Source organism: Apodemus sylvaticus, chromosome 23 (assembly GCF_947179515.1).
Source record: "Apodemus sylvaticus chromosome 23, mApoSyl1.1, whole genome shotgun sequence".
Taxonomy (NCBI): Eukaryota; Metazoa; Chordata; class Mammalia; order Rodentia; family Muridae; genus Apodemus; species Apodemus sylvaticus.
The window spans coordinates 5,812,955-5,829,123 of record NC_067494.1 but is presented as its reverse complement, the minus strand read 5'-3'; the positions used below and the strand labels follow the sequence as shown (position 1 = coordinate 5,829,123).

General features: G+C 38.4%; 1 protein-coding gene across 3 annotated transcripts in view; it reads left to right on the top strand.

The window, feature by feature from the left end:
- Positions 1 to 16,169, top strand: part of Ptprk (protein tyrosine phosphatase receptor type K) — a 510,436-nt gene that overhangs the window by 256,465 nt on the left and 237,802 nt on the right. For all 3 annotated transcript variants that reach the window (XM_052169637.1, XM_052169636.1, XM_052169635.1), the window contains exon 6: positions 8,388 to 8,562. In XM_052169637.1, the coding sequence (XP_052025597.1) occupies positions 8,388 to 8,562 (175 nt within the window). The remainder of the gene's footprint in view (positions 1 to 8,387; positions 8,563 to 16,169) is intronic.

Here is a 16,169-nt window from a genome sequence, read left to right as displayed (position 1 = left end):
ATTATAACTATAGGGATATTAGATACATTATAGCTCAAGCTCAGCCATATTTTAGTAATTCCAAATGTCATATGTGTGTGTGTATACATATATATGTATGATTGTAGAATCATTATTAACATGTAGTCCATAGGTCATATATGTTTGCAGCAATTTTGCATACCTGTAAACTCACTTTCTCCTTAATTTTTTAAATAATTGTTTTTTACATGTGGTATAAAAAAGTCACAGAATTTTCCAACTACTTTAGGTATATGTTGTTCAGTAGTGCTACTTATGGTCATTGTTCATGACTTTGCAGAACTTTTTTGGTTATAATCGAGACAATATCATAGCGTTCTGAACTAATCGTCATTTCCCTTTCCCCTCTTATTTCCAGCTCGTCTGTGAATAACCTTTTGATGTTTCATAAAAGTGGAATCAAACAGGGTTTTTCTTCTCATGAGTGGTTTATTTCATTTAACATACTTTCCATCAAGCTCACACCAGTTGTAGATTTTAATAGGATTTCCTTCTTCATTATATTAATAATATTCCATTGAATACACACATATGCATTATTTATCATGCATGTAAAATATACAAATGTTATATTTTACTATAATACTTGTGGACTCTTATGGGGACTATTTTAATTAGGGTTACTATTTCTGTATTGAAATACCTTGATCAAAAGCAGTTTTGGGAGGAAAGGATTTCTTTGGCTTATGCTTCCAAATCAGTATTCATCTCAGAGCGGGAACCTGGAGGTAGGAGCTCATGCAGACTCAGTGTTCATCGCAGAGCGGTAACCTGGAGGTAGGAGCTCATGCAGATCCAGTGTTCATCGCAGAGCGGTAACCTGGAGGTAGGAGCTCATGCAGACTCAGTGTTCATCTCAGAGTGGGAACCTGGAGGTAGGAGCTCATGCAGACTCAGTGTTCATCGCAGAGCGGGAACCTGGAGGTAGGAGCTCATGCAGATCCAGTGTTCATCGCAGAGCGGTAACCTGGAGGTAGGAGCTCATGCAGACTCAGTGTTCATCTCAGAGCGGGAACCTGGAGGTAGGAGCTCATGCAGACTCAGTGTTCATCTCAGAGCGGGAACCTGGAGGTAGGAGCTCATGCAGATTCAGTGTTCATCGCAGAGCGGGAACCTGGAGGTAGGAGCTCATGCAGACTCAGTGTTCATCGCAGAGCGGGAACCTGGAGGTAGGAGCTCATGCAGAAGCTGCTGCTTATTGGCCTTTTCCCTGCAGCTTGCTCAGCCTCCATTCTTATAGAACCCAGGACCACTTGCTCAGGGATGGCATCACATACAATGGGCTGGAACCAATTACAAGTTAAGAAAATCCCTAGACGTTTGCCTACAACCTATCCTCTAGAGGCATTTTCTCAATGGAGACTCCATCCTCTCAAATGCCTCAAGTTTGTGCTAAGGTGACATGAAATTAGCTAGCACGGGAACTATGTAATTTTTTTTTCAAAGTACATATTACAGGAAGGACTCTTTCCATCTTTGCTTTTATTTTACCTTATTTTATTTTTAAAAGGGTCTTATGGAGCCTTGATTGGTCAGAAATTCTCTGCATAGCCCAGGGTAGTCTTAAACATGTTGTTCTTCATGCTACTGCTAGTCCACTGTTAGGATTATAGGTACGCCCTACCACATCCATCTTAAAAGAGGCATTTCTTTTATTTCCCAAGTATTTATCATTTCTTTATAGTAACAAGGCTGTACTAGGTATCTGTCTTAGGTTTGTTGTGATCATAAAAAGAGAAACAGATGTAGTTGCTCAGTCCCACAAGGCTAATTGTTTCAGCTGGTCTCCTGTAGAAGTAGGTTCCAACAGATGTGATGACAAGTAAGTGCAGGCAGGCAGAGAAGAGTGAATCTTCCTTCTTCCAATGTCCTTATGTAGGCCTCCAGCAGAAGGTGCGGTTTAGATGAAAGGTGTATACCACCATACCTGAAACTAAAACTTGCTTTGTCCCAGGCTGACCTTGCACTCAGAGATCTGCTTACCGCAGTCTCTGAGAATTAAAGTTGTGTACTACATTGCCTGGGCCTAAGATTTTCATGGCCACCATGCTACAAGATCTCCATGTCAAGATCCAGGTCAGAAACCTGTCTCCCAGCCTCAAGATCTGGATCACAGGTGTGCCCTCCAAGCTGGATTATAGTTTATTCCAGATATAGTCAAGTTGACAACCAGGAGTAGCAATTACAGTATCTTGAAATCCATGATCCATTACCATTATCTGTAATGACCCCAGTGTTTAGGGCAACACCAGACTTACTCTGGTCTTATCTTGATACATTAAAATTTTTCATTTAAAATGTTCATGATTAAACTATTTTAAGAACATGTTTATGTTATGTGTATGGCTGTTTTGCTCATGTATATTTCTATGCACGATATGCAGGTCTGATACCTATTAAAACCAAGTGTTAGATTCTCTGTAACTGGAATTACAGATGGTTTATAAACCACGCTGTGGATGTCAAAACTGGCATCAAAACTGAATCTCATGGAAGAGCCTCTGAGTCACCCCCCACCCCGAGACTGTTATCATTAAAATAAAAATGTGTATATGTGTCTTAGCATATGCTATTCAGAGGATACTTTTGGGAGTGAGTTCACTCCTCCTATCATGCTGGTCAGAGACTGACTTTACGCCACCAAGCTTGGTGACAAGTAGCGTTCTGCCGAGCCCTCTCACTGCCTGTGGGTTGCTGCTTTTCACATGAGCTCAGGTTTCTTGAAATTTGGAATGAATGAGTACTCCGGAAACTTTTCTGAAATCCATGCATTTCCCTCTTCCTTTCTCTGAGTTATTAAAATAAGTGATTGTTTGCATTCTTGGAGTTTATTGCCATTTCTTCTTGAATCTGGATTTGTTGTTGTTCCTTACTAGGTTTTATTATGGTTGTTTGATTGCTTGATTTGTAAAAAAAGATTCATAATCATGGAAGAACCATTCTAAGGACACTATGCTTTGAAATACCCCTCCCTCCAACCTGGAATCATTGATGTATTCAGCATCCCCATTATTACAAATTAGTATAGTTTTATAACTGTAAAGTCATATGACTTACTCTTCTAGTGTAATAATTGGCGAATACTGCCATCTCTAACAGTGATAGTCTGCATAGTTCTATTGCTTTACCATGTTCTGGATTATCATTTTGTTCTTTATTATGACAATTAGATGAAGAATACCCTCCAGGAAAAAAAAAAAAAAACAATGGAACCATCCTGAAAGTGTATTCTTAGAAGTCTATTTCTTAGAATCACTTTTGGTGCTAGATGTCTTATTGTTTTCTGTAATTGGGATTTATTCAACTTGAGCAGAGTTACTAGGATAGAGAGTCTATAGCTTAAATGTCAGCCTGATACCCCTGTGCAAGGGAGGGGTTTGTCCTGGTTCCTTTACACCAACATTGTGATCAGTGTTTAGCAGAAAACAATGAATCATTGGACAAGAGCTCTAATAGACCAAGAAATAGTAGCTTTGGGGTCAGAGATTTAGTATTCCTACTTACAGGCAATATGGCTCATTTCTGATGTTTTTGGATCCTGATTTTATGGTATAGATGGAAACTATTATCATGGTATGTTTCTATGAAAGAAAAAAACAGAACCAAAGTAGTATGTGGTATAGTATCATTTATTTAATGCTTATTTATTTAATGATTATTAAAAATTAATATCCTGATTCAAAAAAAATTTATAGTACATTATTTCAAAAGATAGTCTGTTGTATTAATCAATTACATATTATGAGTCTTTTAAGACATACATTTTTTATTGATACATATCAATGCAATAATCAAAGCAAATAAAAAAATAAGTTTATTTACTTCAAGATATTCATACTTGATATCCTCAGTCTGTTCCCATCCTCTGCTTTGTGGTATTTGGGAAATGAGAAAAGTTTGTTGTTTTTGACATATAGATGTCTGTAAACATGAAGTTTTGTAGTATAAGACAGTGAGTGTTCTGCCTCTGTGAAGAGACATCGTGACTATAGCCACACTTGTAAAATAAAGCATCCCCCTGGGACTGGCTTTTAGTTTCAGAGTTTTATTCCATTTTGATCCTGATGGTGAGCATTGGGCCATGCAGGGATACATGCTACTGTTGAAGGAGCTGAGAGTTCTACATTGGAATATGGAAGTAGCAGGAAGAAAGAGACACTGGGACTACCTGGCTAGGGTTTTTAAAGCCCAAATTCTACCCCTCGGGACACACTTCCTTCAAGAAGGCCATACCTCCTAATTCCTCCCAAGTGGTTCCACACCCTGATGACTAAGTATTTTAATATGTGAGCCTACGGGGACCATTTTTTAGTCAAACCATCACATCCTATCTTCAGGACTATTTGAGTACAAAAAGATCAAATGCATTAAGTTGATTAAAAAAAAAGATTCCAATAATCAAAATCACTTGATATATTCTAATAAAATTTTTGTGAACATCTGTAACCGCATTTATGGCGTTTCCCAGAGAGGTGACTGACAGAAGAGGGCGGGCTCCACAGAGGAGTGCTGATTCACGCCCAGGGAGAGGAGCTCTGAGCCATGCATCTGTCAGAGGCATGCATGGAGATGGTGTGCTAATTGAGAAGAAAACCCATCTCAGATTTGCATCTGTAATGATTGATTTTCTTTATGTTACTTGTGGAGGAGAAAGAATTTAGGCTGATTTTCTGGGTTTATATTCCAGAGCTATTGAATATGAGCTGTTTTTTTTCTTTCTTTCGTTTAATTGAAAATAAATATTTGTCCATTCAGTTTACTCTGATCGCTGTCCCCTCCCCCACTCCACCCCATCTCCCCCTAGGTTCTCGCCACCTCCTCAAGCTTACAACTGTGCGCCTTTGTCCTCTCCTTTTTAGAAAGCATACAGGTCAGTTACAGACAAAATGAACAGAGTAAAACAAAACAGAAACTCAGAAAAACAAACAGAAAGAAAAAGAGAGAGGAGAGAGAGAAAGGAAAGGCTCGAGAAGCATGTACACATGCAGAGAAACACACAAAACACATAAAAACTACAAATAAGAAACCATAGTAGAAAATGGAAAGACAAGTAATGTGAAAAAGCCCCTACAAATCACTAAGAGACAAATGCCTCAAAAATACCAGGTTCCATGGCGTTGGCCGTCTACTGCTGCTGGGCATTGGGCTCCTTTAAACGGGCTTGGTTCTGAGTGATACCTTTAGAGAGAAACTAACTACTTAAGGAAGGGGTTTGTGGCCACTTCCCCCTCAGCCCAGGGAAGCACCTAGTCTGGCTTGGACCTGTTCAGGCCGTGTGTGTGTGTGTGTGTGTGTGTGTGTGTGTGTGTGTCTGTGTGTCTGTGTGTGTCTGAGTGGGTGTGTGTGTGTCTGTGTGTGTGTCTGTCTGAGTGTGTGTGGGTCTGTGTGTGTGTCTCTGTGTGAGTGTGTGTGTGTCTGTGTGTGTCTGTGTGTGTGTCTGTGTGTGTCTGTGTGTGTGTCTGTGTGTATCTGAGAGTGTGTGTGTGTGTATGTGTGTACGTCTGTGTGTGTCTGTGTGTGTGTGTGTGTCATTCTGCCACAATCTGAGCTCATAGGTGGAGCCCTATTCTGTCTGAAAGGTGCTGTTTCCTTGGTTCCTTCCATTCCCATTGGCTCTTAATAATCCTTCGGCCTCCTCCTGCTCATAGCTTCTTGAGCTCCGAGATTAGGGATTGATGGAGACACCCCATTCAGGACTTTAGTGATATATATAGGCACTGTCTTTAGAAATATAAGCTCCTTATATCAAAGTATGGAGAGCATCCAATACCTTTAGCAATAGCCTGCATCCTTCCTGGTTTCTGTGGTCTCCCTTTAGCCAACCACTCAATTAGATGTAACCCAGGCACTGAAGGTTTGGCTTGGTAGGCAGAGCATTGGGGCTTTGTCTCCGCTGTTATTTGGTGATTCGTTTGATTTCTTTCATATCATGTAGGTTTCCTGAGCAGGAGTTTTTAGTACCTAATTCATGGATCAGTGGATCAGGAGAGAATTAACAAAATTAGGAATGAAAAAAGTAAAAGTGTAAGGGAGGCATAAGTGTAAGTAGACTCTTATGATCACAGATAATTGTGTTCCATAAGAGTGATATGTATAGTTTCAGGTTTGGCGAAGTGTGACTCAAGAAATAGTGTACCTTAGGAATTAGGAAAATATCAGACTATGGTTTTGAGTCCCTTACCTTCCTGCCCAAGGAAAGAAAATAAGGAAAATTGAAGCAATATAATATCTCTTGTAATATATAGAAGTTCACAAAACATTTCCAAATGTCCATGAATGTATTTACGTTCTAATTTAATTGAAGTAAATATTTGGTATTTGTGGACTGTACCTCTCAATAAGAAAATGAACAAACAAATAACAGGAAATGTATAAACCTCAACAATTCCACTTTTAGGTTTCTACTATTGAATCGTCCACATATGTTTGATTGAGAAAATATATGGGAATATCAACTTGGGCATATTTTATAACAACCAGTACTGACCCGTCCAGCAGGTCCAGTTATTCCAGGGTCCCGAAGAGGTGCTACCTGAGGGTCAAAAGGGGGTAGAAAGAAAGGGAGACCAAGCAACCAGGGTGTCTTTATGTCAAGGTCTCATTTAATGTGGGGGAGGCCAACGGGTTTTAAGGCTTACAGAGAAGGAATAACCTTCACACAAGAACAAAGGAGGGAAGGGCGGAGACACCCTTGGTGATAGAAGCAGGAAGCGAAGAGGTCATCCGGTGGGGACACCTGGAGTCCAGCAGGCAGGAACATTCAGTGGTTAGGGCAGGAACATCTTGTGGTATTCTCAAAATCTTCTCGCACCAACAGCTCATGGGGGAGGCTCTAGTTAATTGTTCTCAAATTTTAGCAGCCACCACCTTAGGGCTGTGAGTAAGCATTAAATCTGAATAGCTCAGGACGGCTTCCCACACAGTACAAGATCTAAAACCCTTCAGAGATTTTCCTCATTCCATACTTGCAAATAAGCAGTTAAGGAAGATAAGTGGGCACAGATCTAAGCTGATAAAAAAAAAAAAGGGCTACTGGTGGTGTTTAACCATTGCTGAGATAGAAACTGTCTATCTTCTGCTCCTCCTACAGGGCTTACAGATGTGCACTTCCTTGCCTGGTTTATGTTGCGCTGTGGTTAATCCCAGGGCTTGCTAATTCTATGAGCGTTCTCTACCCACTAAGCTGTATTCCTAACTCCATTTTCCCTTTCCCTTAATAGTAATCATTGTATAAAATGCTCCTAGCATGGAAAGTCCTTAGGAGTTCCATTACCTCTATGTAGTCCTATGAAATAAAACTACATACAGTTTGAATGCCATGGATACTTAGAACTGCGCCAGTAAGATGTGAGCCTGAGCTCCTAACTGTTCCTTTCTCATGGTTAGAGCACTTCTTTAACATTTAGAATTTTAAAATATTTGGACTGATAGCTCCTTTTTACATACATGCTTTTTATTTTTCTATAGCCTGCCTAGTTTTTGCCTGAGTTTTTTTTATCATTGTTCTTATTGAACTATAGAATATCTTTACATATTCTAGCTGTTTATCTTTTGGAGATTATATTTTTTGACAAATATCTCATCATGGTCTATGCTGCCCTGACTTTATTTATCATGTCTTCCAGCATATAGAAGTTATAAATTTTATTATAGTTTAAAGTTACCATCCCCTCCTTTACAGTTCATCCCCTCCTCTACGGTTACTGGTTTTGTATGAGCTATCATGATATCATAAAAGCTTTTCCCACTTTTTCATTTTCAAAGTTGACAAGTAGCTTTGAATATTTAGGCTGATTTTTTGGATTACTTCTTTAAAAAGTATAAATTGGCTGTCATTAATCCTGAAGAGATGGTATTTGCCAAGAGCATGAATTTAGAATTTAGTCTCAATCATCAATCAGGATTTTATTGTCATATAGCATTTATTGTCATGCTATATATTTGTAATAAGGATGCATATGGTATGGTCTTCCGTTCCTTAGTGGATGGCTATCACATAGGGTGTACTAGAAAGCTTGGTAGCATCAGAAGCAAGACCATCTTCTTTGCCCATAAAGGACCATTCTTCATTTTCTAAAGAGCCATAGACTCTTTTGTGTGTGTATATGTGTGTGTATATGTACATATATATGTAACAATTTTACAGAAAACTGAAAACATAGAATCAACCATACATCCTTTAAAATATTCCAATATTATTTCCTTTCCCTGATTACATGACAAAGGTAAAAATTTGTGGGACTACACAGGCATCTTTCATATAGTTTAGCAACCAGAATAATTCATCATAGATATTGCTTGCGGATATACTTTAGATTTATAGCATGGTAAACAACATGCTTCTAAAGATTGGTTTCTTTTTGCAGAGACGCAATGGAGAAGACATACCCGTAGCCCAGACTAAGAACATAAATCACAGAAGATTTGCTGCCTCTTTCAGATTGCAAGAAGTGACAAAAACTGACCAGGATTTGTACCGCTGCGTAACTCAGTCAGAACGAGGTTCTGGGGTTTCCAATTTTGCTCAACTCATTGTGAGAGGTAACATCTTTTGCTACACGAAATTGCATGCCTTTATTTGAACTAAGTAGGTCTATGGACACAGTGATTGGTTTTTAAGCCACAGTATTATTCATTGCAAGTCACTATTACATATTGTTATCAAAATTCTGACAATGTCATATGGATACTAGTTTTAAATTTTGTTTATTAGTTTTCCAACCAGTGTCTTATCAAATGATATCTTATTTTACCATGGTTATTGAGTTAAAATATACAGTATTTTCTTCCATGTTTCCCTATAGTTGTTATCTAGATTAAGAACTTTTTCTTCTCATTAATGCAATTTTATAGGCACTAATATAGGCCTTAGTCCGAGATGTTTGATAATAAGGTCACAGTAAGTACTCTATTTCAGGTAGACTTATAAACATTATTGATACTAATCCTATGTCATAAATGTTCACTAATTTTGGTCCTTTGTCAAATCTTAGGAAGTTGGAATAAGTTTTTCCTTATATTCTTAGAAGCTATATTATTACAAATCATGAGTGTTTTTTGTATTAGGTATATCTGTTGTGAATACAGGGAAAATATAGGCAAGGTCAGTGTATATATAACCTTTATTAAAAATTTTCAAGTCATTATTTTATCTCAGTCAGTGTTTTAGGTTGCAGGAATGCAGTGTAGAGAGAATACAGGGATTCTTTCAGTATGGTCTTTGACAGTGGCTATCTTAGGAGTCTTACATCAACATATACAGCATTATATTATATTTGGTGACAGTTGCTCTTTTAATAAAAGTGGCTTTAATGAAAGTGTCTTTGAAGAGGTGACAATTTACTAAAATGAAGAGAAAGAAATTTTAATTTTATGAAAATTTAGAAGTAAAGTAGCTTCATTGAATCAGATATCAGACAGTCAATACTGACACACATGAAAACAATGAGAAGTTGTGTAAACTTTGGCGTGGAGACATTTGGCCAATCTAATAGAAACTGGCCTCTGAGATCGCAGCAGGGATGCTGTCTGTGAAGGAGTCTTCTCTGAGTGAGGGAAATGCAGGATGAGAGAGAAAAGTACTAAAGACTCATGTAGATAGGGAAGACATTGGGTGAGAGATACACAGAGAACTGGAGAGATCACATGTTAGCCATGTTAGGGAGCATACAGCTCTTTCAGAGGACAGGAGGACAGGAGTTCAGTATCCAGCGCCCACACCACGTGGTTTACAACCACCTATAATTCAACCTCCAAGGGTTCCAATCCCTCTTGCCTGACTTCCTTGGGCAACCAGATTCATACACAAATAGCTTTCCACAGATACAAAGTCACGCAAGAGAATAACACTATTAACTAAGTATATATTTAGGCATATTTAGAGAAGAATAGAAAAGAAAAACTAGAAATAGTAAGAGGCATAAATCACAGTATGACCCAGGGGCTGAAAACAAACATGAGATATTTTCATCTCCCATTGATTTATTTTATAATGCTTGATACTGAATAATTGTTATCAGACACACTGAAGATGTACGTGATTCTCATAGATTATTCTTTAGTAATTATAGAGGGAAGGGATTTAAAACTCAGATTAGTTGATTATAATCCCAGAACCACAACAATATATTACTATATGGAGTCAGAGTACATACCCACATTTCCTCTCTCTTCATGATGACTTCATTCTTTCCCCTGTCAGTTTTCTCTGGCATTCACATTGGGGTTTTTTGTTTTTGTTTTGTTTTTTTTTTAAGATTTATTTATTTATTATATGTAAGTACACTGTGGATGTCTTCAGACACCTCAGAAGAGGGTGTCAGATCTCATTAAAGATGGTTGTAGCCACCATGTGGTTGCTGGGATTTGAACTCAGGACCTTTGGAAGAGCAGTCAGTGCTCTTCTAACAGTTCATTAAAAATAAAACAGAAGTTGATCTGTGTAGGACGAATACACCTTTATCGTCAATGGAACATGACTTGAAACTACGCTGTCTCATATCACCTGTTCAAGTTCATAAACCTATAGACACCATTTTTAAAGAGCAAGAAAATATGATACCATTTTACAGCCTGGTTCAGAAAGATAATGTGCTATCTGTTCCTGTTGCTGAGTCTTTGCTCATTATTATCAGTCCTATTTCGGCCCCTCCCACGTGGGTCTAATTCATTGATCGGTACTGAGGTGTGGAGCACCATAGCTGTTTCTTTCCTATGAGTCTAACTCAGAAGGCACAGTTGTGCTTGGGCATTCGTTAGGTATTTCACATGCTGTGTTTGCAAGGACGTATGTCTGTTATGATGCGCCTTCTCTGCATCTTCAAGTCGTGCCTATAACTAGCAAAATATGTGCACGCACGCACGCGCGCGCGCACGTGTGCGCGCACACACACACACACACACACACACATTTTGCTTAAGGAGGGGCCCATACTGGATATACCTGATGTTTGTCTAAGGCAGGTGAGAGTTTTATTCATGTCCTACATATTAATGGAAACTTTTGTCCATTCATTAAAAACTATTAGTTGGTTGTGATTACATTTTCCCTACTTGTAGTATTCTTTTTTTTTTCCATTTATTTGGTTTTTGGCAGTGCTACATAGCAAATCTAGGGTTTGCTAATATGATTTTCACGCAATTAAGGACTGAGTTATACCACTGTTTCCTGTTGCTTAATTTACAAGTGTATTTCTACCATTTTTCCCCAAGGCCCACATTTCCTTAGTTGATGACCAGTAGGTCGTTTTAATGTCATTGAAAAACCGTTCTTGAATTCCACATAAAATTTAATTTTTTCATGAGAAGGACTTTCACTTATTACCTAATTTGATCTGGTCACTAATGATTTAGGTTCTTTTGCTGTTTTTAATCTGATATTAGTGATATTGTGTTATGAATGTGCCATAGGACTTTTCATGTGTTAGCTAGCTAGACTTTTGCTAAAATTGTCAATATCCACTTTGATACTTTTGACAGTTTTAATTATTTTCAAAGTATTTCAGGATCTGCCCCTAATAATTGCTAGTAATATTCTTTTTTGTGATTTTTATCTAAGACCCAATATAGAGGAGTACATTTTCTTATTTGTCCAAATAATCTGAAAATAAATATTGCAAACCAAACTGTCTCCCTAGGGATCAGTTGTTCTGATGACTAACTAGAACTATCCACCTGGATGTCAGTTGTCCTGGTACTAAAACAATGGGTAAAATTAGGATGGTTGACAGATCCAATCTCTCAGTGGCACGTTTAAAACTGATGTCCTGCTACGTGGACACAAAAGATGGTAATTTTAAAGGAAATTTTGGGGGCAGTGATATGAGTAGTCTTTAATGAGAGTTGTCATAGTGTTGCCTGTTGTCAAACATGACCCATGGGAAGACTTTATTAGTGCATTTTCTCTTAAACTCGAAGTGACAGGCCATGCTTACGGCCTTTTTTCCCCCTTGTTTGTTATGAGTGAAATTTTTACTGCAAAATCCTCATGCCGAGGAGTATCGATCTCTGTTCCCAGAGCCGTGGGAATGACAGAGATGTATGATGAATAGAATTTACTTTGGCATAACTCTAGTGCCGCTTCCGGATCCTTTTGAGTCTTGATAACATCCACAGCTCACAGAAGTCTGTCCTTACTGGGGAAGAGGCTTCTGCACATCTGAGACTAAGGGAGAAGTTTTTTCTTCAGCAACAGCACTGTAAGTTTGAGGAGCGTGGCCTGTGGAGCGTGTGCAGGGGAGGTGTTCACCAGCCGACTGCCAAAGCATTGTGATGACTCCGTGTGTTGGGTGCTTTGCTCCTTGGCTGTCAACTTTTTTTTTCGGCCATCTAAATAACAGATTAGTTTCCATCTGTCCAAAAAACATCGACCTCCCACTTAGTGAAAGTTCTGTCAAATTTTGCATTTCAAATTTTTTGATACATGTCTACATTTTTTTCCCTATTATTTTGGGACAGAGTCTTGTGTATCTCAGGCTGTTCCTGAACTCCTCCTTGGTTCTCCAGCTCCCAAATCCTACGTGATGGGTGACAGACACTCACTGTCACACTTAATACATTTTAGCTTAAATTTTTTTTAATCAACATTTTTGTTTGTTTGTCTCAAAGTGTCCGTCGTTTGGTTTTGAAAGTTTGCAGTTTATTATTAGCGGTTGTGACATGCTCTGGAAGTGGAACATATTCAGTTAATACATTTATATATTCTTAGTGAATAAGTCAATTGTAGCTATGATTAGAGAGATTCCCAGTCTCATTTACCCAGATTCATTAAATATTTGCATTCCACTTATTTATTGTTGGAGTTTGAAATTATGTGCTTGATAATGATACTCATGATAATGATAATCATACTTATGAGACAACACAAAGCACGTGACTCATTTACTGGCATTTTTGACTATAGGATGCAGAAGAAGGCTTCTAGGTTGTTTGATCCAGTCACTAATGATTTTGGTTCTTTGCTGTTTATAATCTGATATCAGTGATTTGGGACTGTATCCCAAGATCACCTTACCTCCCAGGCAAATGACCCTTGCTTACCCTCGTGATCAAATGGTCTCTGCTCCTACCCACTAGGGATAAAATTGGAACATTGCAGGAGGGGTATAAGAAAAACAAGGGTTTCCTTAAAATGAAAAGGCTTGCCATATATATTAAGACTTGCCTTGTGTACTAATTTTTAAAACTTAATAAAGTAAGTTTAGGAGTCTGAAAAGATGATACAGTGGTTAACAGCACTTGTTCCCCTTGTAGAAGACCTTGGTTCATTTCCTGCACCCACATGGTGTCTACCAATCATTTGTTCCCCAGAATCCATGATCTCACAATCATCTTATCCCCAGGGGATCTGATGCTCTCTCTTCTGACCTCTGTAGGCACTAGACACACAAGTGGTATTCAGGCATACATGGAGGCAAAACACTAATGCATCTAAAATAAATCTAAATGCATATAAAATAAATATAAAAAATTAAGAATGGAAATTTTAGAGGGGGACTTAGCTTAGCTGGATGTTGGAAACCATTGGGAGTGTTCAGTGGATCAGGAAAAGACTTTTGTCCTCAGAGCTCCAGAGCATAAGCAGTGGATTCAGAGTCCCTTACACATTTCATTCAGAGAGGCAATAACTAGGCAGTGTTCCCAGGGAAAGTAACATGTGACCTCCAAGGACCTATGGGATTTGGATCATGGCAGTGTTGGTGACGGATCTGGCATACTAGCTGAGTGGCAGTGCGCCTCAGGTCACCAGTGGAACCAGAGCTGATTGTATGTGTTGTGAGACTTTTCTACTACCATTTAGCACTCACACAGAGTTAGCTGAATCTTAAGGCAATTCTTACTGTAGTTATTGGTAGTTTTAAGCTCAACTTATTTACTTTAGGAACTAGCATGATCATTATGGAAACTCTCTAGTAATTTTTTGACAAGATTAACTACACAACGGTTTGATGCAGTGAAGGCAGCCAGGCTGACTCTGGGTGAAGACAGAGAACAGATGAGGAGTCCCTGCTCCCTGCATCCTGTAGATGGAATGAAATGGAAAAGATATTTCTTTGGGTTTTTTGAGACAGGGTTTCTCTGTGCATCTCTGGCTGTTCTGGAACTTGCTCTGTAGACCAGGCTCTGCCTGGAACTCAGAAATCTACCTGGCTCTGCCTCCTGGTTGCTGGGATTAAAGGCTATGTCCCACTGTGGGGAAAGCCCTTCTTACAGTGCATGAACTGGCCTTTGCCTTCTCAGGTGAACCAGTGAAGCTGCTTGTAAGTTTTGCTCAAAAATTTTTTTCACCTGAAAAATAAATCTTGTTTTGTCCAGTATTCTTTTTCTGACTCTATCATCTCTCTGTGCATACTAGTTAAAAAAAATCACTTCTGAATATTTCATTTTTTTTCCTATTAACATCAAAGGCATCTGGGCAGTGGAAAAAGTGACTTACTTTCCTAATGGTTCGCTTGCTGGTGCTTTAAAGGCCATGGAGTTTCTAGCTCCAGACCATCAGCAGCCTTCTTAATGCCACACAGTATTGATTTTTTTAACCAGTTTTCATATCATAGCTGTCAAACTTGTGAATTCATATAAGGATCTTTTTTCCTAACAGTGACTTGAAGATCTTTTTCTTTAATTCTATTGTGAAAGCTAGTCAACGGGGCAGGAAGCCTAAAGATTTTTTGGGGGGCGGGAACTTTCCATTTAAGCATCTACATTTTATAAAATCTGAAATATAATGAACCTTGTAGAATACACTGATACCCTACATACTAATTTTTCTTCCCTTCAATGACCTTAGAAAGATAGGAAAGGCTATACAGTCAGTAGAAACCAAGTGCTCTAAGTTTAGAGGAAATTTTTAAAGTTCCATAGTTAGATTTTTTTTTCTTTACTACTGTACCCTTGAAGATGACAAAGGAAGCATTTAGAGTCTCCTCTCATTCCTGGTACCTACTTCTGCTTCAGGTGGTACATTGTTTGCCTGGCATACACCTTCATTCCAAGTGAGAGAAAGAGAATCCTCACTTCAAATACTGCAGCGTTATATAACCAGAAAACAGAGACAGATTTGAGCAGTTCTTACATCAACTGGAGGAATGCTTTTCAAAATTAGAAAAAAATATATTAAACATTGTAATTAGATCTTTGTTCTTCGAAAGGTAATTGGTTTTTCTATCCACTCTTGCTATTCATTAGAACTTATATAACCTAAACTCTTCTGACCACTTCTCTATACCCTTGTTTCTGACAGCACTGCTGGTTTCTCTTGATGGCTACTCTCCAATAAAATAAAATGCAAAATAGATTTTGCCTGAGTAGTCATTGTCATTTTATTTACTTTCTCTAAGTTCATTTCAAAAATTAAAATGCAGCATGAATCTTCTCCCAAAGGGCACCTGCTAGTTATTTTCTGAGGGCAATTCTCTTGTGTGAAGCTAGAGACAATGTTTAGCTGGGAGCTGCTGGCCAGAGCTCTTTGAAGTGAGTCTTTGGGGAGTTTGCTTTGTGTCTATTTTTCTTAAGACTTTGCAGATAATCAGTGAGGAAGTGTATCAGTGACATGGTAAATAATTATCTGTGTGGATCTTGAGGTACTTTGATTTCCAAGCATAAGCTATTGGTCTTCACTCTAGAGCCTCCATTTCCCTTGGAGTTAATGGTGAATGTAATTTGCACTCACCTCCACCAGGGGACTTCTATCTACTGTGGCTTTTCTACTTATAGGCTTCCTCCTTTTTATTATTTATCTTTATCTCAGATCCAAAAGAAAACAGCATAGTTAGTGTGTGCTAAAGTTTGCAATCTTTCTGCCTTCCTTTGGAACACCATTGAAAAATCAACTACCAGCCTTTATCAAATCCGTAAGTCAAAACTCCTAAAGAAGTTGTCTCAAACTTGGAACATTTGTGATTCATACAATAAGAAAATTTAGAATTAATATGTTGGCATGAAATTTTGACTAAGACTTTGGTAAAATTTATAATTGCATAAGAAAAATACTTCCACAACAAAACACCAAACAAACAAACAAGCAGAAAACACCCCAAAGCAGTCACTGTATTCAATTAGTTGTAAACAGTGCCATACTGTGAGTGTCTTCTAGGGTGTTAGTTGAGCAGAAGACTTGTAGTTGACAAACTGAAGTCAGTCAATGATGGCAG